The 21,571-nt window shown below is 48.7% G+C and overlaps 1 protein-coding gene across 1 annotated transcript; it reads right to left on the bottom strand.

Annotated features, from left to right (window-relative positions):
• Window positions 1–5,626: 5,626 nt before the first annotated feature.
• LOC149328926 (uncharacterized) lies at window positions 5,627–19,901 on the bottom strand. The gene is made up of 4 exons (XM_089559931.1): window positions 19,764–19,901; window positions 15,483–16,048; window positions 9,016–9,225; window positions 5,627–6,425 (listed from the first exon to the last, which is right to left on the bottom strand). Exons 2-4 carry the CDS (start codon window positions 16,026–16,028, stop codon window positions 5,703–5,705), a joined length of 1,479 nt encoding a protein of 492 aa, XP_089416057.1. The 5' UTR covers window positions 16,029–16,048; window positions 19,764–19,901; the 3' UTR covers window positions 5,627–5,702.
• Window positions 19,902–21,571: the final 1,670 nt, after the last annotated feature.

Genomic DNA, 21,571 nt, shown 5'->3' with positions numbered 1-21,571 from the left:
GGGAAGGGAGGGAGGTGGGAGTGAAAGAAAGAGAGAGAGAGGTGCCGTAGTGGAGGGCTCCCAAATAATTTCGATAATTGAAATAGTTGGTTGATTGGTTTATTGGAGTTTAACGTCCCAAAGCGACTCGGGCTATGAGGGACGCCGTAGTGAAGGGCTCCGGAAATTTCGACCACCTAGAGCTTTTAACGTGCAATGACATCTCAGAGCACGCGGGCCTCTAAAATTTCACCTCCATCGAAATTCGCCGCCGAGGTCAAAAGATTGGAATAAATTACCACCTATCGTTTCTGAATCGAACGACTTAGTAACAGAACTGGAATGTCTTTTTTGAAGCAAAGGCTCCTGGAGTTGCGTTGTGTTCTCAATATATATCTCTTTTCTAGCGCGGCCGCATTTCGATGAGGCGAAAGGCTGAGGCCCGTGTACTGTGCGATGTGAGTACACGTTGAAGAACCCTAGGTGGTCGAAATTTTCGGACCCCTCCATTATGGCGTCCGTCATAGCCTGAGTTGATTTAGGACGTTAAACCCCATAAAACGATTTTCTTGCTATGGTACCCAGAGTTGATTTTGTGGTCTCTTTGTCCTTTTCTTGTATAGCTTCTTTACCTTTGTCTTTTTTGTTGCAATGTCTTTGTCTGCGTATCGTTAAATAAATAAATAAATTTGACTTGCAACGCACTGGCACTCACCTTATCCTGGTTCATGCTGGGCACCAAACTAATGCTCCATAGTGCAGAACACCGGGATCACGGGCACATTACAGTAAAGCTATGCACCCTCTTTGGAAAAATAAGCCAGCAACGGGGTTTGCTTCTCAGCCATATTGTGGAGTCTTTACGGCACTGCCATGTCTTTACGGCAGCCATGTTTGGAGACAAAGGGCTCGTTTCCTGTGGTTCCCCTCCTGCGCTCCTGCCTGGTACATCGCGTGTTATGAAGCACAGGTGTCGAAAGAAGTGTCGACCACCGTCTGGCCATGGATCAACATGTGCTGACCTAACGCAGCCTGCTCTACTTCGACGGCATCCTCCCCTCCCTCAGGCTCAACAGGTGATAGCGACATGTACATAAGTGCGGGGGTGGGAGATCATGCGCAAAAGTGAACGCTTCAGGCCACTCCCGCCTTGCCGAGGCCGTTCGCTACCTAGTGACTTTAGGGAATGAGAGCCCTTTAAGACTGGTAAAGAGTGTGGCCTAGCCTATCCCGTTTGCTGTTGCAGTTGCATAATATGTAAATAAATCCAATCGTCTTCTCACGCTCATCGCCCAACTCCTTCACTCGACGACACTCCTGTCCTGGTGGAACGGGCGTCGATTTGACCAACGTTCCGTCGAGTCGCGACCCAGAAGAACACATCCAACACCGCGATTCCATGGAGGCGAAATGCAAGACACCTGCGTGCTGGGTCAGTGCATGTGAAGGAACCCCAGGCAGTCGAAAATAATTCGGAGATCGCCACTGAGGCGCCTCTTTCTCTCTTCCCTTTTTCTCTTCATCCTTCAGCAAGACCATACGATTTCCTCCCCTTTCTTCAAAACCAAATTTTATACGAGTACAATCTGCGTCTCTGGCAAGAGCAGCGGTGGTACAATATAACGATTCTCCAAATGATTGCACGCCATTCTTGAATTTCCTGCCTTCCACCATTGGCGCCGCGCCCTGCATTCGCTCTTGGTTATTACGGTTACTGGATGAATCCTGCGGCGTGGACTCACTTCTGTCAGTGCTGAATGGCGGGCATTTAAAAAAACAGAATAAATTCTGGAAAGAACTGTTATATTATATTGACTCTGGTTAACTACTGGATTCGGTGACGTCAAATTAATTGGGACAAGTGCTCCTCGACGTCCCTCTCAGCGGTGTAAATTATGAGCTTCTCCTCGGACAACATTCAAAATTATAATAAATTATGTTCCTATGAACGCCTGCGACTGAAACTTGCTAGAAGGCATCTCCTTACGTTTATGAAACAAATCTTATCGTTTGTTTGCGTTGGAAATTTTGAGTCTGTAGCCCTTTATTTATAAATTAGAAATTTTATACCACGTAAAAAAAAAAAAAATTAGCCACGTACTCAGGCGTACAATTCCACTTCCGTTAAACTTCGTAGAAAGTGGACGTAGTGGACGCTCCGGTCATAATCCGGCTGCGAGAGTTATGTTGATGCCAGGCACCAAGCGGCGCTGTTGTACCAAAACTGCAACCAAGCGGTGAAACGCTTTAAGATAGCTGCAACGGCTTGGGGCGAGGTTTATGCTAGACTTTTGACTTGAGACGCATGACCGAAGTTCCGAGTGGGCTGAGCACACGTACTTGACAATTGTCAAGGTTTTGATGGTGACTAAATCAAAGGGGTAGTACTTACTTTTGTGCGCCAGATGTGCTCCTCTCGTTTTCCTATCGTCGATAACGTAAGCCAGCTGATTCGAGTCGCCTTGAAGCCAGCTTTCAGTAAACTAGAAAGTAGAACAGAAGTGCGACAGACGGCACTGAATTCGTCTGCTGCCGGGCACTTCCCGCGTTGTTTGCGCACATGTTTGCCAGACTGCCTCCGCATTTGGTTGAAAAACTTGAGAACAGATTTCTGTCTGTAAATTACTGAACAAATCAGGCGCAATCGTCACATACCAAGTAGTCCGAACTTTCCTGGATTTTCTGGAATTAACGGGAAGCAGCTGTCGATGGCGAATACATTTTGAGGAGACGCGAGCCCTCCAGACATGCAGCGCCACCTGTTGCGTGTAGAAGGAACTGACGGCTCAGTTGGATGAATTGGCGTCTTGCGCGGGTGTTTTGAAGACTACGTTGTTTATTCAAAAGGGCCTCTCGTTCCATGGCTCAGTGACATTCGCGGCATGTATACTGTCTGGAAGGTTGGTGATTCTGGCTTGAAATATTTCTTAGTCGAAATATTTCTGAATCGTAACGGACAATTTACTGTGCGAACGGTAATTTTGGCTCCCTTCAGAACCCTGCCACACGGTACGCACAATGTGTAGTGGGTGCTGTGATAAGGGACCGAATTCTAGGCATCTTGTCGCAGTGGGTGCTCCTCGTTGAAAATGAGAAGGTCAGAGCGCTGTTCCCATCGCTTTAGAACTGCACTGCGCTTGTGGACGTCCGCGTTATCAGCTTTGACGAAATAGAGGTGCCGATTATTGCCTGTTGCTCGCGGGAACCGTCACCAATAGTTCAGCGCTTTGAGCCTTCGCTGTAAACTATGAAGGACGCCAACGTGATGAGACGGTTCGCCATCCGCGGTATCTTTTTGGCCGAATTTTACGCCTAGTATGTTTGAAAACCACCTATTCTGGCTCGATCCCAAACGAATTCACTTAGTACCTGTCGACAGTTCAGCGCCCGTCCTTCTTTTGTGTTCCTTCTTTCCTTCGTTCTTTTCGCGCTGTAGATTTCGTCAGTTAGCTATGCACCAACTAGCCCAGACAAAAGTACTTATTCTATTAGAAAACAGTAACAATTCTCTTTCATGGGTGTGTTTCGAGCCCAGTGTACTCACTGGACCAAGGGCCTAAAGATTGCCACATTGTCTTGCGCCTAAGTGCTGCGTACGGGGGCTGTAACGTAAGCACAGATCAGACTAGTAAACGTTGGACGCTTGGGTGCACGGACTGCCAGAAGAAAGTTGTGTTTGCAGAATATTTTCGCATGTGAAGATAGTAGCATATCATTACAACTTGTTTTTGGGCGAGTTCGTGCGCAGTTATTTAATCGTTGTCTGTGTTTGTGTTATGACCTTTTACTACAAGAAATGGCGCACCTATTCTGAACAAACAACGTACTGTGTTCATTAAGTGGTAAAATACTTCTTGTACTGAAAGAAATAACTAAATTAACTTCCGACTCCTTGTGCGAGATCGGATAAAGCAACAGCGTATACGCCTAACAACGATGTTGGTAAACTGCGTTAGAAGTAATAACAGCGCCAACCTGCAGCTTTGACATGCTTACTGAGAGCTGGGATCCACTACGTTCCAAGGCTGACTGGTTGTTCCATCATTGCTTCTGTTCATACTTAACCTGGAAACAGGTGATCCCAGCTGCATTACACTTTAAGAAAAATTTATCTTGTCGTAACACTTGAGTGGTGCAACCGTGAACTGATATGCTCTCTACTTGGCACACTTAACTATAGAAAGACGCACTCTGTTAGTCCTCAGCCGCGACGGACGGCCTCGGAAGAATACCAGGTAGTGTTTTACTGTGTGCTGGAGTGCCGTAAGATGGTGTTCTATAGACACTGCCGTGCGGCATTCCGTGCATTCATATTTAAAGGGACGTTCATTGGAAAACAAAGGAGTGTGGCGTGCAGACAGAGCACAGAAAAGGGTTTTGCGAACATTTCATTGCGGCCAGGAGGATATTCCCGCACCTGACAAAACGTCGATTCTCACATTTACACTGTGGCTGTCATCTAAATGGGTGTGTTCCGTAAATATGTTGAATTGGAAGTGCTTCTAATTAGGGCCGTTGCATGAAGGGCAGCAATACGGTGAAGCTGTAGGAGCAGATGAGGACGAATTGAGCGTGATAGCATCTTGCGATGGACGCCTGACTTCTGAAATTAATTGGGGCGAAATTAACTTCGATCTTACATTTCGGAACGACCCCTTTGTGACTGTAACATGAAGTGTCTGCACAGTATGCACGTATTTGGAAATCCTGGATGTTGCTGTGAGAACTCGGCGCGCTGGCTGAACGTCCGTGATATACTTAGCGGCACTTTGTCACTATAGGCTGCACTGTGGCTTTGTCAACGCATCCTGCTCGTCGGAAAGAATTTCTCCGTTGAATGCTGAGGACAGGTTGCACTAACTTTGTTCCTTACCCGTTACTCCGGAATTAATTAATAGAGCATATTAATGCTCTAGAGCCTCATGACTAACAGAAGACGCCTGTCGGTCTTACGCTGTTTCGACGAAGCAACAAAGCTGCTTTCTCAAAGCAGAGATTCCTTTAACTGGTACCAGAAGGGTGGTTGTTAAGATGCTTAGCAAGTAACATGCAATTGTGCGCTTCCAGTCTACGTCCTGCAACGTCGTCAGTCGATAGTAGTGCGCTAATATTCAAAACCGTCTACTGTGTGCGCGTACTTAGAAGGGGGTCACGAACACAGAGTGAGGAGTAACATGCAATTGTGCATGTTTAACAAAGTTTAAACAGATGACGCACGCTAAGCACAAATATGCCTATATATGGGAGTAAAAAGAGACTAAACAGTGCACTGGCGCAAGTGCGCTAGAGGACAACTTATTTACTGTTTACTCCTTTATGTTCACACTGCGTGAACAAGGTCCACATTTAAGCATTGTTCAAGTGATGAAATTTTTTGGCTAAAGCGCGCTATGCAGTTTACACGTCATATATGGCTAAGGATAAGGGCTAATAGATTTCTAAGTGGACAATGGACGGTTAACATTAACTATTTATTGCCAACGTATGAAAAATCACAATCGCAAATTTCTGTGAAACCGCTAAGATAGTGAGTGGCGTGTTGCTCGCTTCCACACTCCTAAACTGTAAACACGATAGGAGTAAAAAGGGAGTAAATGTCCTCTAGCGCACTCCCTTTTATAAAAGGACTAGAGGGCACCTTTACTCCCTTTTTACTCCCATATAGCCGTGTTTAGAGTGTAAGTAATATCACATCATAGCCCTCAAGAGTCGACTGAAGGTGACTAGCAGCTCTTTTCAGAGGGCAGAATAAATTTCGTGGCAAAGTCCTGACGCCTGTCGCGCCACTGGTCGTGGACAGCACAGTAAACACACTCGCTCCAGGACAGAGACACCCGGCCTCGCGGACGGCAGTAGTTCTCGAAGAAGAGCCTGAGTTCGTAGCTGTCCGTCTCCAGGCGACGCAGCGACGGCAGGGCTTCCAACACATCGTGCAGGTCTTCCGGCTGGAGACCTAACTGACGCACCGTCCATTCCGTGGCCAGGATCAGCTCTTCGAGAAGCGGGAAACAGACTCGTCCACGCTCGCGGCAGAGGTGCAGGAAGTTCTTGCAGTTGACGTCATCGCCAAAACGCAGGCTCCGTAGCGACCCGCAGGTGGCCTGGAAGAAGGCTTCGTAGGCGGGCTTAAGGAGAGCCGTAGTTAAATCGACGCGTTCGATGTTCGGGAACGCGTCGGCGTGGACTGCAATGTCATGCTTTGACGCCTGGCAATATATCAGGCGCAGACACTTGATCTGTGGACAGAGCCTCGCCAGAGCGGAGAGCCGCAAACCGCCGCAGAATCTCAATGAAAGAGACTCTAGCCGTGGCCACGCTTTCAGTAGCAGCCGTAGTTCCGAGTCCGCGTTGGCGAAAATGGCGGGGGGAGTGAGCGTGAGGGAGAGAGTGCGGAGATTGCGGAAGGATGAGACGGCGGCCATAGAACCGAGGGACGTGACAGCCACCTGCAAAAGATCACGTGTGCCATTCAGCTTTTGTAACTGGATTCTCCTATCCATGAAAAGCGGAAGCAGACTGTCATGACGTATTCTACAATAGAGGAACAAACTCGATGCAACTAGCCGACCACTTAGGGAAGCCAGGCGTTAAAGAACAACTGCAAAGGTTTTAGAAATCGACGAGCTCAAGTGGTCGAATATGTGGAACTTGGCGGTACAGCATGCGAAGTCCTTTTTAATATAGCATTTCAAATTGTGACGTAAAAGACGATTAAATTCGCGGTGGTCTTCAAACTTCTTCTCAGCGCACTGCACCATGTAGGGGGGGGAGCATGATGATGTCATTGACGATAGCGGTACATATGCAATGCGTAAACGTTAGCATTGAAGAAACAAAACCAACGCGACTGAAGGCAAAACCCGTCGAGCGCTTTCTGGCAGCATCCAACGTGGCACGGCGGACTGTGTTTGACGGCAGCAGAAATTTTAAATCTCACCTTCCGTGACGTCACACCAAGCTTCTCCGCACTCCGGTGCTTTGAAGAGAAGCCTAAAATTTGATCGTCGATTACACCACCATTTTATACGCTAGCGCAAAAACACTTGGCATGCTTTACCTACAGCTTATATAAATTTGAATCCTTGAATGCCCTGGAATTCTCAAAAAGTGGTACAGTTGCCCTTTAAAAACAAAACAAGAAAAGATTGGCGGACATAAGCCTAGCGGCTCAACAGCGCAGCAGCGTTTATTCCCCGTCGACAGGGCGCTTTGCTTATTCATTCATCAAGGTTACAACGGATATGAAACAACAGACTACGAACAGCTAATGGCAAAGCCTCGTGGATTGGTGTTGTAAATGAAAATCATTTAAATGCGTGACCCTTTAAGTGTTACACGCTTAACAGGGGTCCCCCGTGCAGCCGCCTCGCTCAGACAATGACACGGGAAATTTTTGCGAAATAAATCTTTCTGCCGCTTTTCGGCGTTTAGCTCTAATCAACCTGGACAGTATTCCGAAGGTAATCGTGAACAATTCTCGGATCGCTTCCCCGCAAGAAGGCCTTGTAACTGTATAGGAACATATTACTGCAACAAAGTTCAGGAAGGTGGCTGAAAGGAATATAGAAGAGGCAAACGTCACAAGAGAATATGCATACAACGCTCAAAACTTCTACTCGTTTAATAACATGCGGCCACATTTCATCAGTGAGCACGATGGTTTCCTGAATAGGTAGGATAGCAAGTGATCACACCCAAGAAGTTAACGATTGAGGGATGACACGTACGAGAAAAGTAGGAATGCGTACAGTACTAAAACTGATCGCTTAGAAAACAGACAGCGAAATTTCGTTTTAGAACCACTTTAGGCAATCACCTTACTCGAGGTCGTTTTAAAACCATGCCAAGCGACGACAGCCGAGTTCCCTACCATTTAACTTTGATTACTAAAAACGAAGTTTTCGGTCATATTTTTTCAGATCCGAAGCCGTCGCTAGACAACTACAGGTATAACCTTTGAAAAAAGAAAAGATCTTATTTTTCAGCCTGTCACGGGGCGCTGCGGATAGCGGGCATGGCTAGAGGACAAAGCGCTAGAGACTTTTGGAATAGGGTCACCCTATCGGTTAGGGGCATATGGGACTAACCGGGCGCCAGTGCGCAGGATATGAGCGGCGCTATTGTCCTGCGCCTGCGCACTGACATTTCGCTATCCCCCTATATGCCCCTAACCGATTGGGTGACCCTATTCCAAAAGTCTTTAATGACGCTGTCCAGTGTGCCTATATGCGCCTAGATTGCAAGAATTAGAAAACTGGACATCTCGGCAGATGTTAAGTGGTCATATCCGCAGTGAAGTTTCCATGTTGACATCATAAGTCGAGTAAGCTGTAGGCCACCCAGTTTAAATATTCAGGGCACTTCGTTGACCTAAAGTGCGGTGAGGCGAAAGCCATAAGCGCGGTGTTGCTGCTTATGTCACTGATGTGTGGCTAAGATGTTAAGCTTCGCCTCCAAGAGTGGAACGCGACAGCGTTTTGCAACGCTGCCAGGGAGTCCACAGAACGCCATCACCCGTTCGGCTCAACGCCTTGCTCGTCGGTAAATTGGTTTTTGAGGAAAAGAAATGTGCCTGTTTCGCATATCTCGGTGGACACCTGAACCTCGCCGTAAGGGAAGGGAGGATGATGGAAGTGAACGAAGACACCGTGTTCAGTAGACGCGCCTTTGTTCATTCCAAACCATCGAGCTTGCATGGCGGAGTGGTTAGCATGCTCGTCTCGCTCTCCGGAGGCCCTGGTTCCATTCACCAAATCGACCAATTTCCTACTCGGTTTTATTTATCTTTCTGGTCTGACTAGAAAAGTTAATTAGGCTACTTGACTATTAATTAACTAACTAAACTCAGTCCCACTTACTTCGAGCATCACTTTACCATCCCGTTAATTGGTTGCATGGTTACTATCCAAAGTACAATCGGCCCTGTGACGTCACGACCATTTTGACCTATTGAAAAGCGTGACATTTCTGTCGACAACTCCTGCTTACAACGATGAGGCATTAAAGGCTTCCGCCTTAAAAGCACAAGGAACTCACCACCAAGTGTTCGACGCGCGGAAACATCCCCGCTGCAAGAGTGACGTCATGTGCGCCCGCCACGCTTTCCAATCCATCGGCGCAGGTCTTCAGCGAAGTGAGCAGCGTGACATGGGTGAAGTCGGTCGTCCTTGCGCACACTGTGGGCGTCGCTAGTTGGTGCTCCTCCACGAAGGGCTCCAGGACGATGCGCGCGTCGATGCGCTGCAGCTGGAAATAGAGGAAGAAATCAGAGGTGACAATTACAGAAGGACATTGTAACGGCTGAAGCTTATAAAAAAAACTAATGGCTGGCCTAAGAAGTGTGCACTAGTTCATCCCTTGAAATCGGCAGTAAAGAGAGCGGACACAGTTCCGAGGTAATAAGGGAGCAATTACTCAATGGCATCCACCCAAGCACATCCAATTGGATTAAAAGGAAAGCTTTATGCTTTATGGGGAGTCTAAGGCCCTCCTCCTTAAACTTCATAATAAAATCTGAACTATGGTTTCATTATTTGACTCAGTATTCTAGACCGCACAGCATGGATAATTGATATTACCTGCCAGCGATCCACAACGCAGTTAACATGTTAATCGCTGACATCGCACAGCACATTGGTGTTCGTGCATTTCGCCTGCATTGGATGTATCTGGATGAAAGAGGTGCCCCTCCGCGGTGGCTCAGTGGTTACGGCGCTCGGCTGCTGACCCGGAAGACGCGGGTTCGATCCCGGCCGCGGCGGCTGAATTTCGATGAAGGCGAAATTCAAGAGGCCCGTGTGCTGTGCGATGTCAGCGCAGGTTAAAGAACACCAGGTGGTCGAAATTTCCGGAGCCCTTCACTACGGAGTCTCTCATAGCCTGAGTTGCTTTGGGACGTGAAACCCCAATAAACCAAACCAAACCAAACCGGATGTTGAAAGAAACAGCAGCGAAAGCGCTAAACTTCAGGAATAATAATTTTTTTCTCTCTCTCCCCGCACTTCAGGACTTTGAACTTCCCTTCTCCATGGGGACTACAGAAACCTCTCCAGAAAAACTCCGCATTAGACATGGTTATTTCATTTCATTTATTGTTCCCTTAAAGGCCCGAAGGCATTACATAAGGGGGGGAGGCATACTGGTTTACAACGGCGATGATGGGAACATGCATAACAATAAAAAGAACAAACATACAAACAAACATAAAGGGGTTGTGGTCATATCAGGGTTTCCCAGCAGGTGATACATCAACCAAAGAGCCGTTATATTAGAGCCATTTGTGCTAAATTAGTTGTTTTTGATTAAAGGAAATGGCGCAGTAACTGTCTCACTTCTCGGTGGACACTTCAACCGCGAAGTGAGGGAAGGAGGTGGAGTGAGAGAAGGAGAGAAGGGTGCCGTAGTGGAAGGCCCTCCTGAATAATTTCAACCACCATGGGAACCTTTAACGGGCACTGACCTCGCACAGCGCATGGGCGCCTTTTGCTTTCGCCTCTCCCAAAACGCGCCCCTCCGCGGCTCGGTTAGAATCCCGGTATTCCGGCTTGGTAGCCAAGCGCCATAACCACCGTCACCGCGGCGGGTGTCGTGCTAAAGCAAACGCTCCTTTAGGATCTGTCACTGATGGCTAAACAATTTCCCGCGTCCAGGAATCGGGTAGTGCTTAAGAACGCGGCACCTTTCAAATAATTAGAGGCTACTGCACGCTGCACATAGGGGTGTCAGGTTTCCGATGGTGCGGCAGTCAGAGACTGAAGCATGTTCTTGGCTTGTTTTGTGCGAAATCACTTCCAGCCGCGATCCCGGATTTCAGCGGCGTGTATCTGTGCAGGAGTATGAAGCCTCATAGAGTAGCAACTGTAACGGCTCACTGGGTCAGTGGACATCTCACCGCGCTGTGAGCAGGCGGTGTGGTCTATCTACAAATTGAGGCAGTTATATGCGCCTTTTCTTTTCCGAACACCAGCGGCAGGTTTTTTAAGGCGGAAGCCTTTAATGCCTCATCGCTATAAGCAGGAGTTGTCGACAGAAATGTCACGCTTTTCAATTCGCCGAAATGGTCGCGACGTCACAATGCGCGAATTCCAATCGGGGCCAATTGTACTTAGGCTAGTAACCATGCAACCAATTAAAGGGATGGTATAGTGATGCTCCAAGTACGTGAGACTGAGTTTTAACCAATTCGCCTAATTAACCTTTCTTCTCAGACCAAATGAATAAATAAAACGGAATACGAAATTGGTCGAGTTGGGGAATCGAACCAAGGTCTCCGGAGTGCGAGACAAGCACGCTAACCACTCCGCCATACAAGCTTTTTTTTTGTCTTTATTGCCTGTTTTGACAGATTACAACAGATCATAAACAGATGTTCTGCGCTGCACACTCAAACAACAAGAACGGACATGTGTTTCACTCGTGTGAGAAAATCAAAACTTTCTCAGGGAACACAACTCTCCCATCAACTCGATAACTTCATCTCCAAAACATAGCTCCTTGTACACTTCACGTAGCTTAAATATGCTTTCTTTGAAGTAATCGCGGACAGAACGCGCATCTTCATCACAGTGTCGTACAGCCATCCTGCTTCGCCAAATACTGTGCAGGCCAAGCAGGAAAATTACATCATATTTATAAAGATCCGGCTCTATGTCCAGGAATCGTATCCCATACGGCGTTAGGGGTAAGTCTTTCTTTATTGTACGCTGGAGCACGTCCCAAAAGAGCAGCGCATCCCAGCAATCAATAAAAACGTGTTCTATTGACTCTGGTTTGCGACACAACAAGCAGTCAGCACCCCATGACAGTTTGGAACGAACAAAGGCGCGTCTAGTGAATACAGTGCCTTCGTTCACTCCCATCTTCCTCCATTCCCGTTACGAAGAAGTTCAGGTGCCCACCGGGATATGCGAGGCAAATACATTTCCTTTCCTCAAAAACCAATTTACCGACGAGTAAGGCGTAGAGTCGAATGGGCGATGGCGTTCTGTGGACTGCCTGGGAGCGTTGCAAGACGCTGTCACGTTCCACTCTTAGAAGCGAAGCATATCTTAACCACACATCAGTGACGCAAGCAGCAACACCGCGCTTAAGGCTTTCGCCTCACCGCACTTTAGGCCAACAAAGTGCCCCCCTGAACTTTTTTCTTTGGTTTTTGGTTTCTGAGGAAAGGAATTGGCGCAGTAACTGTCACATCTCGGTGGACGCCCGACCCTCGCCGTAAGGAAACTGAGGAAGTGGCACTGAAAGAAGAGAGAGAGAGAGAGAGAGAGAGAGAGAAAGAGATGCCGTAGTGGAGGGTCTGCAATAATTTCGACCGCATGGGGATCTTGAACGGGCACTGACATAGCACAGCACGCGGGCGCCTTCTGCATTCGGGAACTCCGGCTCAGTAGACAAGCGCTCTAACCACTGTGCCACCGCGGTGCGTGTGGACACGAGGAAAGAAAAAGCGCATAACTGGCTCCCTATGTCATGGACACCTCAATCGCGCTTTGAGGTACGTGGCGGTGGTGTCCACGGGCAAAAAAATTCTTTCGCACAATATTTCATGCAATGCTAAACCACCCGCCTTTTTTTCCCACATGTATTTAAACGCACTGAATAAATGCGTCCCACTGATAAATTGGTTGGTTGGTATTGGTTGGTATTGGGGTGTAACGCCCCAAAGCAACTCAGGCTATGAGGGAAGCCGTAGTGAAGGGCTCCGGAAATCTCGACCACCTGGGGTTCTTAACATGCACTGACATCGCAAACTACACGGGCCTCTAGAATTTCGCCTCGATCGAAATTCAGCCAGCGCGGCCGGGGGCGAACCAGCGTCTTTCGGGCCAGCAGCCTGCGCCGTAACCACTGAGCGATCGCGGCGGGGCCGAAATTTCTGGAGCCGTTCACTACGGCGTTGCTCATAGCCTGAGTCGTTTTGGAACGTCAAACCCCATAAACCATAAACCAAACATGTACAACCCAAGGCGCTTGCTTCAAAAACCTGTAGTGGGGCTCTCTGGGGCTCTTCGGAAGATGAAGAAAGGTAAGTTTGAGTTAATTAACATTTTAGTTCTCAGTACAGAAAACTCCTTTCTCAGCGTCGAGAGCTTTGGAACTTGAACCTCGCTATGAGGAAAGGTTTATAACGAAATAATCGATACAACAAAGGAATGACGACTTCACTTCGAAGCACGGTCAGCGCAGGCTATAATGAAGTATTCGCCGGGCTCCTTCAACTTCGGTACAAGGAGGTTAAATTGCGTAACAAAAAAATTGGTGGGGGCTTAGCTTTGGTTAAGCCTGGTAGGTTGCGAAAGCCAAAGCGCAGCGCCTCCAACAGAAGGAACGCAGTGCGCCGCGTCTACAGGTCACGCGTGGCTACCGGCCGCCGCTGCGCGACGACTGAAAGCGTCTTCGGTAATTTATTTATACTTTGTTTTTGATGTTGTTGCGACTCAGAGAAAGAAAACATAATCTACAGCTGGTATGACGTCACAGCGGCAGTAGCGCCACAGGTGCGCAGCGCGGCAAACACGCACCATAACTGCAGCCGGGCTCTCTGAAGGAGCGAGTTGGTCGCCCATAATCTACAGCTGGTATGGCTTAACAGCGGCAGTAGCGCTAAAGGTACGCGGCGCGGCGTAACTGCAGCTGGGCTATCTTAAGGAGCGAGTTGGTCGCCCATATCCACTGCGCTAAAGGTCAAATGTAACTGCGTCCGGGTCACGCGAAAGCTTGAAAGTGCGAGTAGTATTGCTTTCGCAATAAAAAATTCGCTGTGGCTTAGCTTGGTTAAGCCCGGTAATTGCGAAAGCAATATCCGTACCTACGCCATGGTTCAGCTGGTAGTGTAGCTGGTGGTGGTGCTTGTGGTTAGACTTGTGGTGATGCATCGGTTATACAATCCAATGTAATGTAATGTAATCCAATTCAATCTAATGTAATCGAATCCAATCCAATGTAATACAATTTAATCCAATCCAATACAATCCAATGTAACTCAATGTAATCCAATGTAATCAAATCCAGTGTGATCCAATCCAATGTAATCCAATTCAATGTAATCCAATCTAATCCAATCCAATGTAATGCAATGGAACGCAATGTAATGCAATGTAATGTAATGCAATGTAATGCAATGTAATGTAATATAATGTAATCTAGAAGAGAGCGCAGGAGTTAGGCGCCGGTGGCAGCACTGCCGCGGCTTGCAACGGAGCGAGTCGGTCGCCCTTCTCTTTGGCGTGATGTCACAGATGACTTCACACAGAGGTAAACTAAAGGTCAATGGTGGCACCGTCGAGCCCCGGCAAAGGCTGAAAGTGCAAGTAGTAAAGCTTTCGCTCGCCATGGTTCAGCTGGTAGTGTAGCTGGTGGTGGTGCTTGTGGTTAGACTTGTGGTGATGCATCGGTTATACAATCCAATGTAATGTAATGTAATCCAATCCAATCCAATGTAATCCAATCCAATGCAATTCAATCCAATCCAATGTAATCCAATCCAATGCAATGTAATCCAATGTATTCCAATCCAATCCAATGTAATCCAATCCAATCTAATCCAATCCAATCCAATGTAATGCAATGTAATGTAACGCAATGTAATGTAATATAATGTAATCTAGCGGAGAGCGCAGGAGTTAGGCGCCGGTGGTGGCACCGCCCCGGCTTGCGATGGCGCGAGTCGGTAGCCCTTCTCTTCGGCGTGATGTCACACATGACGTCACACAGAGGTCAACCAAAGGTCAATGGTGGCACCGCCGCGCCATGGCAAAGGCTGAAAGTGCAGGTAGTAAAGCTTTCGCTTTAAAAAAGAGCCACAACGGGTGGGCTTGAAGTGCTGCCTATGGGCTGTGCTTTTTTTACAAAGGCTGTAAGATTGGTCACAAAAGTTTACAGGGTGCGGATGTGTCGGAAGCAATGTATTGTGAAGCATTCACACAAGTCAGTCGCTTGGAATGTGTGAAGGTGTGTGAGAATGAGCAAGCTCGATGAGCAGGCAATTTTACCAGCGGCTGTATTGCGAGAGAGCGCAACAATTTTTAATGCGAGAGCATTATATGGCTATGTCGCGTCAGCAAAAAGTTTTCGCAAATTTTGTCGGCACGATTACGTCGTTCTCTGAAGAAAAGTGTGTGGAAGTGTCACTGTGATATATATATAGTGTGTGATAAAATTTTGCCGTGCGAAAAATTTCGTTCATGAGGTGTGTAATTAGTTAATTAAATGCGAAAAATAGACAGACGTCAAAATAGGTCAGGGACGTCGATATAGCACATGGACGTCAGAACAGCCACGGATGTCAATATAGAATGTGGGTGTTTCGCTTTCGCATTGCTGCAATGCGGGTTGCCGCAGTGATCTTAGTTTTTTTCCCCGAGAACACGGATCCTGTGAACTTTTGTGGCCAATAGGGCATTCACGCAAACCTTGTGTGCCCCAGTGTGCTCTAATAACTTAAGCACCACCGTGCTGAACGCAAAGGCCAAACAACCAAAGGTAACAACAGCGGTACATACCAGGGGACAAGTCCGCAAGATGGCGCTCACCGTCTCCCTCGAGAAGAGGAGGCAGCCGTCATTCTGACCCTCCACGTTTCCCACGAGCTGTCTCAGCCGGGAGTACTGCACCAGGGGCGCGAAGCGGTTCCTGAACGGCTCGTCCACCTCCAGGGCGTGCGAGCCGAGGTCGTGCGGCAGGGCGAGCACCCTGGCGTTGGGGAACATGCGCATCAGCCGGTAGACCGTGTCCCTGTTGTGCACGATGACTACCTCCTCGGCCTCCGCCAGCACCTGCCTCGCAGCGACCTCGAAGAAGTCGGACGAGTCGAAGGCCGCGCACCCGGCGAACAGTGCCGCCGAGATCTTGTTCTTCATAAGTGCGCCCTTAGCCGCAACCAGCGACTCTTTCGTGGTGACCAGGGCATGGCCGTCGTCGCTAGCATACGAGAATCCTCCAGGAAGAGGTCTCTCCCGGGGCCAGGGCGGTGACGCCAGTTTGAGGAGGATGTGGTTCTCCGCAGTTAGCAGGGCGTCTGGATCACCATATTTTTTCATTACTTCCATCTCGACGCAGCGGCTGCAACCTGGAAGTCAGGCATACAAAGAAATGGTGTAAGGTTTACAGGGGCTTAACCTGCCAAGGCAACTCAGGCTATGAAGGACGCCATAGGGAAGCGCTTAATTTCTATCACCTCCGGTTCATCCTCGCGTAATACGCGGGTTTATAGCATTTCGCCTCCATCGAAATGCAACCGCCGCGGCCGGGTAAATAAATTGGTAAATGAGTTTTTGAGGGAAGGAAATGGCGCAGTAACTGTTTCACATACCTCAGTGGACACCTGAACCGCGCCGTAAGGGAAGGGAGGAAGGTGGGAGTGAAAGAAGAAAGCGAGAAAAAGGTGCCGTTGTGGAGGTCTCCGGAATAATTTCGACCACCTCAGGATCTTCAACGTGCACTGACATCGCACAGCACACGGGCGCCTTTTGTTGCATGAGCTACATTGCCCACAGTCTCGCCGTTTCGCGTGCTCTCTTGCATGACCATACTGCGCATGCGCGAGGAGCAAGTGACGTCACTACGCACAGCTGGTGTGCCTCGCCGCGCGAGCTCCCCTTCCTTTCCTTAAAATGATCAGAGTGTAAAACGTTAAAGCCAACGCCAATGAACACAATGAACGATGACGGCCTATGGCTTCAGCGCCGCGTTTCTGGCACAACGTTGTCAATGCCAACGCATGCAGCGCACACCTGTCACTACCGCCACTTAGCTTAAAGCACGGTTGAGGTGTCCACTGTTCTCAGAGGGCAGTTATGCGCCTTCCCTCTGGTTCAGGTGTCCACCGAGATGTGGACACCCCGCCCTCACCTCACGCTACGTTTATCCTGGCATGGCAGAGCTAAGCCACTGCCAATTTTTTGCGTTTCGCCTCCATCGAAACACGGCCGCCGCGGTCGGGTTCGAGCCCGCAAACTCTGGCTCGGTAGACGAGCGCCCTAACCACTGAGCTACCGCGCCGGGATCGAACCCGCGTTTTTCGGGTCAGCAGCCGCGTACCGTAGCTACTGAGCCACCACGGCGGCCCATAGAAGGAAAAAAATGGGGGGAGGGGATGCAATGTTGCTTGAACCTAGTTATACGAGCAAGAGCTCTCTTAAGCATGGTCTCCACTGTCTCAAATCAAACTTCAAGGCCAAGTACCCAATGGTCATAGTCATAGTTTGGTTTATTGAGGTTTAACGTCCCAAAGCAACTCGGGCTACGAGGGACGCCGTAGTGAAGGCCTCCGAAAATTTCGACCACCTGGGGTTCGTTCTCACTGGTTATTTTGTGGGCGCATCCAACGTGGTCACGATGTCAAATAAACATGATTTTGATTATGAAAACAGAAGTATAAATCAGCTCAGGAGGAAGCGCTCAGAGGAGTCACGAAGGAAATGTAGCAATGTACTATATGAGAACACAGCACTGCGCTTTCAGTACAGCGGCGACATGCATGCCAATAACCAAGTTCCCTCAGCACAAAGTTCGTCTTAGGGAGAGAATGCCACAGCGCTTCAAAAAAAAAATGCAGGATTGTACTTGTCTGCTTAAGAGCGGAAATGCGAAATCCTTACCCTGTCCTCTCTTTCTCCGTCTATTTTTTTTCTTTCTTGGTCATTATTTTTATTACTTATTATTTTGATTTTTTCCTTTTTCAGTTTCTTTTCATTTCTATAATTTTGTTCGCATAAAATTTGGTTTTTACTTTCTTATTCTTTTTTGCTGGTATTATTTTTATCATTTTTATTAAAATTTTGTTTTTATTTCAGTTTTTTTGCCAGGAAAAGGACCGCTCAGCCAGTTTAGCCAACGTACGGACTGTTATGTGCCTAGTGTTGGATTAGCTATGGATCTGTCTTGTCGGAAGAAACGCCACTGATGAGCTAAGAAATGCTTTCGCATTAAAAGAACAACGCGTGGTAATCGTATCACAACGTGATATTTGGTTTGGTTTGGTTTGGCTTATGGGGTTTAACGTCCCAAAGCGACTAAGGCTATGAGAGACGCCGTAGTGGAGGGCTCCGGAAATTTCGACCACCTGGGGTTCTTTAAAGTGCACTGACATCGCACAGTACACGGGCCTCTAGAATTTCTCCTCCAAAGAAATGCAACCGCTGCGGCCGGGATCGAACCCGCGTCTTTCGGATCAGCAGCCGAGCACCATAACCACTGAGCGACAGCGGCGGCACAACGTGATGTGGTGACAGGACAGCGGAAGACGGAGCCACCCACGTTACGTACCACTCGCTCCAGCCTCTTTCGGTGTTGGCTGCCAGCGGACCATTGGCTCCGGCCGGGAAGGACGCCATTCAACCCAGGCACAAGCCACTCAGAGGGACAGGGTGACCACGCTGCAACGGCGCTCGCGGCTAAAAAATTCAGCGCGCACTTTGACCATGTAAAGTGCGCGAAGCAAAAGCCTTTCCACGAAACTTTGGCTGCACGGCCGTAGGCACACACGAGGCAGCTATGGGGCGACTTGGATGGGCTAGTCATGACTATGACCCATGACTATTTAGTTGATGGCTAACTAGTCACGACTGGTTAATGAATAACTAGTCGTTATTGGTTAATGACTTACTACCCATGAATAATTAGTTGATGACTGGATAATGACTAGTTAGCCATGACTAGGTGATGGCTAACTAGTCATGTATAACCACTGATCACTAGTCATGACTAACCTATCGTAGCAAACCAGTCATAACTCCTGACTAATTAGTTGATGGCTGGTTAATGACTAGTCATGGACAATGAGTCTATCACTAACTAGTCAAAATTGGTTAATGACTAAGTAGTCACGACTGGTTAATGACTCCTTGAGTATAAGCCATAAAAGGCTTTCGGCTTAATATTCAGGATGGCCCGCTTACCCCTTGCTTATCTACCATCGCCATTGAGCGCGCACATGGCTCTCGGGGAAGAACCTGTCGGTTATGCGCAGTAGAGATTCATCTGGGAGCACACGTTTGCCGCCGGATCTGAGCTATCACAGGGGCTGTGAGGCCACACTACTGAGTCGCTCGGCGGGCTGTTACGCGTTCCAGTCGGGGCGTGCCAGGCGGACAGAATGAACATGGACGCCGGGGTTGGCGCGAGCACTAACATTTAATTTACACGAGGACAGATGCGCCTGCCTCCCCTACGCGCATACAAGATGGTTTATTGGGGTTTAACGTCCCAAAGTGACTCGGGCTATGAGGGACGCCGTAGTGAAGGGCTCCGGAGATTTCGACCACCTGGGGTTCTTTAACGTGGCGCATACAAGAGCAAACGCAGACAACTTAAAGCTCCGTCGACACGGCGACGCGAGCACGAGTACGAGTCCGACGACGCGAGCACGAGTACGAGCATTCGAGGCTACGAACATCTTATGGAACGCCATACACAAAGCATTGAAAGAAACATTCCCAAGCGTTCTAGCAGCATAAATGCACTATCAGGGGCAAAGCTCTCCAGGACGCATGGCCGGGAACAAAAACCGATAGCTCCATTATTAGGCAGTTGATAGAAGCCAAACCTGCTGACGTGACAGACAGACTCACATGCTCCAATGTGGTGCAGTAAAAGCAGTTGTTCTTTAGCGGGCGTTACACCTATGGTCCTATAGATCGCTTTTTCCGCGTCCTGGAGAGTTTTGAGTTGAGTTGAGATGCGGTAAGCTACAGGTGGGGTTTTGTCCCCGATAGTACAACTGCACTTTCATTCCAAATACACCAAGTTAAGCATTCGCTTTCGCTGCAAATTGCGTGACCTACCGTCGGAGCGTTCGGGGAACAGGAGGGCTCTCGAGGACGCGAGGAGGTGCCGCAAGTGCAGAAGAAGGACTCAGGAACGGTGGAAGGCCGGCTCTGCTGCCTCCCAGTGGTGTGGTGTTCTCTCAGCACAGGGCACGAGCTGTAGCGTCGACTTCCACGTGCCGTTCGAACACCTCCCACTCGCCCGCTCTGATGATATTGAAAGAAGAAAAGGAAAGTGCACGGGCCTGTCGACTGGCTCCATCTGGGAAAATTCAGCGCAACAAGGGGACGAGTTGCAAATGAAGAAGAGACAGATGAGCGGTGACTTCGACCATTATTCGCTGTTTTTCTCTTCCTTTGTACTCGTCCCCGTATTGCGCTCAATTTTCCACGATGCATCCGCTCCAACTCGGCCACCTCAGCATAATCGTCCATCTGGGCCACAATCACTGCTGCGTGAACACAGAGGAGAGCTGAAAGAGAAGAGGAAGGAAAGAAGGGAAGAAGCGCGACGCAGCATCTGCGTCCGCTGAAGCGACGACGACGGTTGGTTCAAGAACAGATACCCCCAATTTCTACAACATAATTCCCAGAGCGGCAGTTACTGGACCTTTACATTACTCTCATTATGATCTATCACCTTGCCAAAGTGGTCTAGAAAGTGTGCGTATGCCTTCCACTCTGTTGATTTTACGGAGGTCGAGGGCTCCTCAAGCTGCTGGTATGAAGCTTAACCTCGCCTTCGTCCATCCGTGAGAATTGCAAATAATTAATGAATGAATGAACGAACGAACGAATGAATGATAATGAGTTAGCACTATGACAGGCACGCGTCTCTGAGTATTAAAATGTTTATTAGGGTTTAACGTCCCAAAGCGACTCAGGCTATGAGGGACGCCGTAGTGGAGGGCTCCGGAAACTTCGACCACGTGGGGTTTTTTAACGTGCAATGATATCGCACAGTACACGGGCCTCTAGAATTTTGCCTCCATCGAAATTAGAACGCATCGCCGGGATCTAACCCGCGTCTTTAGGGTCACCAGCCAGGAGCTGAGCCACCGCGTCGGCCCCTAATTAAAATGCGGTCCTGCATTTGTTGAGGAAAAAGGGGTTGTTAGCGACACTTATATAACCGTGCTCTTGTAAGTTTATTTAAGTGGTCTGTCTAGAAATTAGGCTAATTGCTTAACCGATATTATCCGAATGCCATCGATGCACTGCGCGCCAGTGCTGCTAACGCCGGCTTCGAAGGGCAGAAGTGGCGGACCTCCTAGTGGCGCCATCTGTCGTAGACAGAGCAAACTGCTCGGCGAAGCTGTCGCGCGGCGCGCCGACGGCGCTGCCATCTGGCGGAGCGCGGCTGAAGCAATGCCGTTCAAGTTCATCCGTGCCTACCGACCCGGGCTACGTGACGAGGCGAAAGCTACAGTAGTATTGCTAACGCAATAAAACTCAGACTACACTTAAGACTGCTCGCGCTCTGTGAAGGCGAAAGCATAAGCGTGTGATCGTGAGCGTTCGACGTCGACGCAGGTTGCGCCCTGAGAAATGAAAGTTGGACGCGTATGCGGACGTTGATTCCACAGACGCCAAATCCAGAAAGTTTGGTTGGTTTGGTTTATGGGGTTTAACGTCCCAAAGCGACTGAGGTATGAGAGCCGCCGTAGGAAAGGGCTCCGAGAATTTCGATCACCTGGGGTTTCCGAGTGAAATCCTGGGACACTCAGTTCGAATTCGTCTCACGAGACAGCTTCCAACCTAAGAAACGTGTGCAATATGGAACGAGAAACTAACGTGTGTTCTAATAGGAAGATTGGTTTTTGAGG

This window comes from Amblyomma mixtum, chromosome 9 (genome assembly GCF_055824585.1).
Source record: "Amblyomma mixtum isolate Tamu chromosome 9, ASM5582458v1, whole genome shotgun sequence".
NCBI classification, from domain to species: domain Eukaryota; kingdom Metazoa; phylum Arthropoda; class Arachnida; order Ixodida; family Ixodidae; genus Amblyomma; species Amblyomma mixtum.
Note: the sequence above shows the minus strand (reverse complement) of the source record. Positions and strands in the feature narration are given on the sequence as shown.

Bases quoted from the DNA above. Each gene is read 5' to 3' on its own strand.
- LOC149328926 (XM_089559931.1), bottom strand. From the start codon at position 16,028: ATGGAAGTAATGAAAAAATATGGTGATCCAGACGCCCTGCTAACTGCG. The intron at 9,226-15,482 runs GTATGTACCGCT...CTCTATTTCCAG, and splicing joins TCTTGCGGACTTGTCCCCTG to CTGCAGCGCATCGACGCGCG. The intron at 6,426-9,015 runs GTGAGTTCCTTG...GATCTTTTGCAG, and splicing joins CGCGCGTCGAACACTTGGTG to GTGGCTGTCACGTCCCTCGG.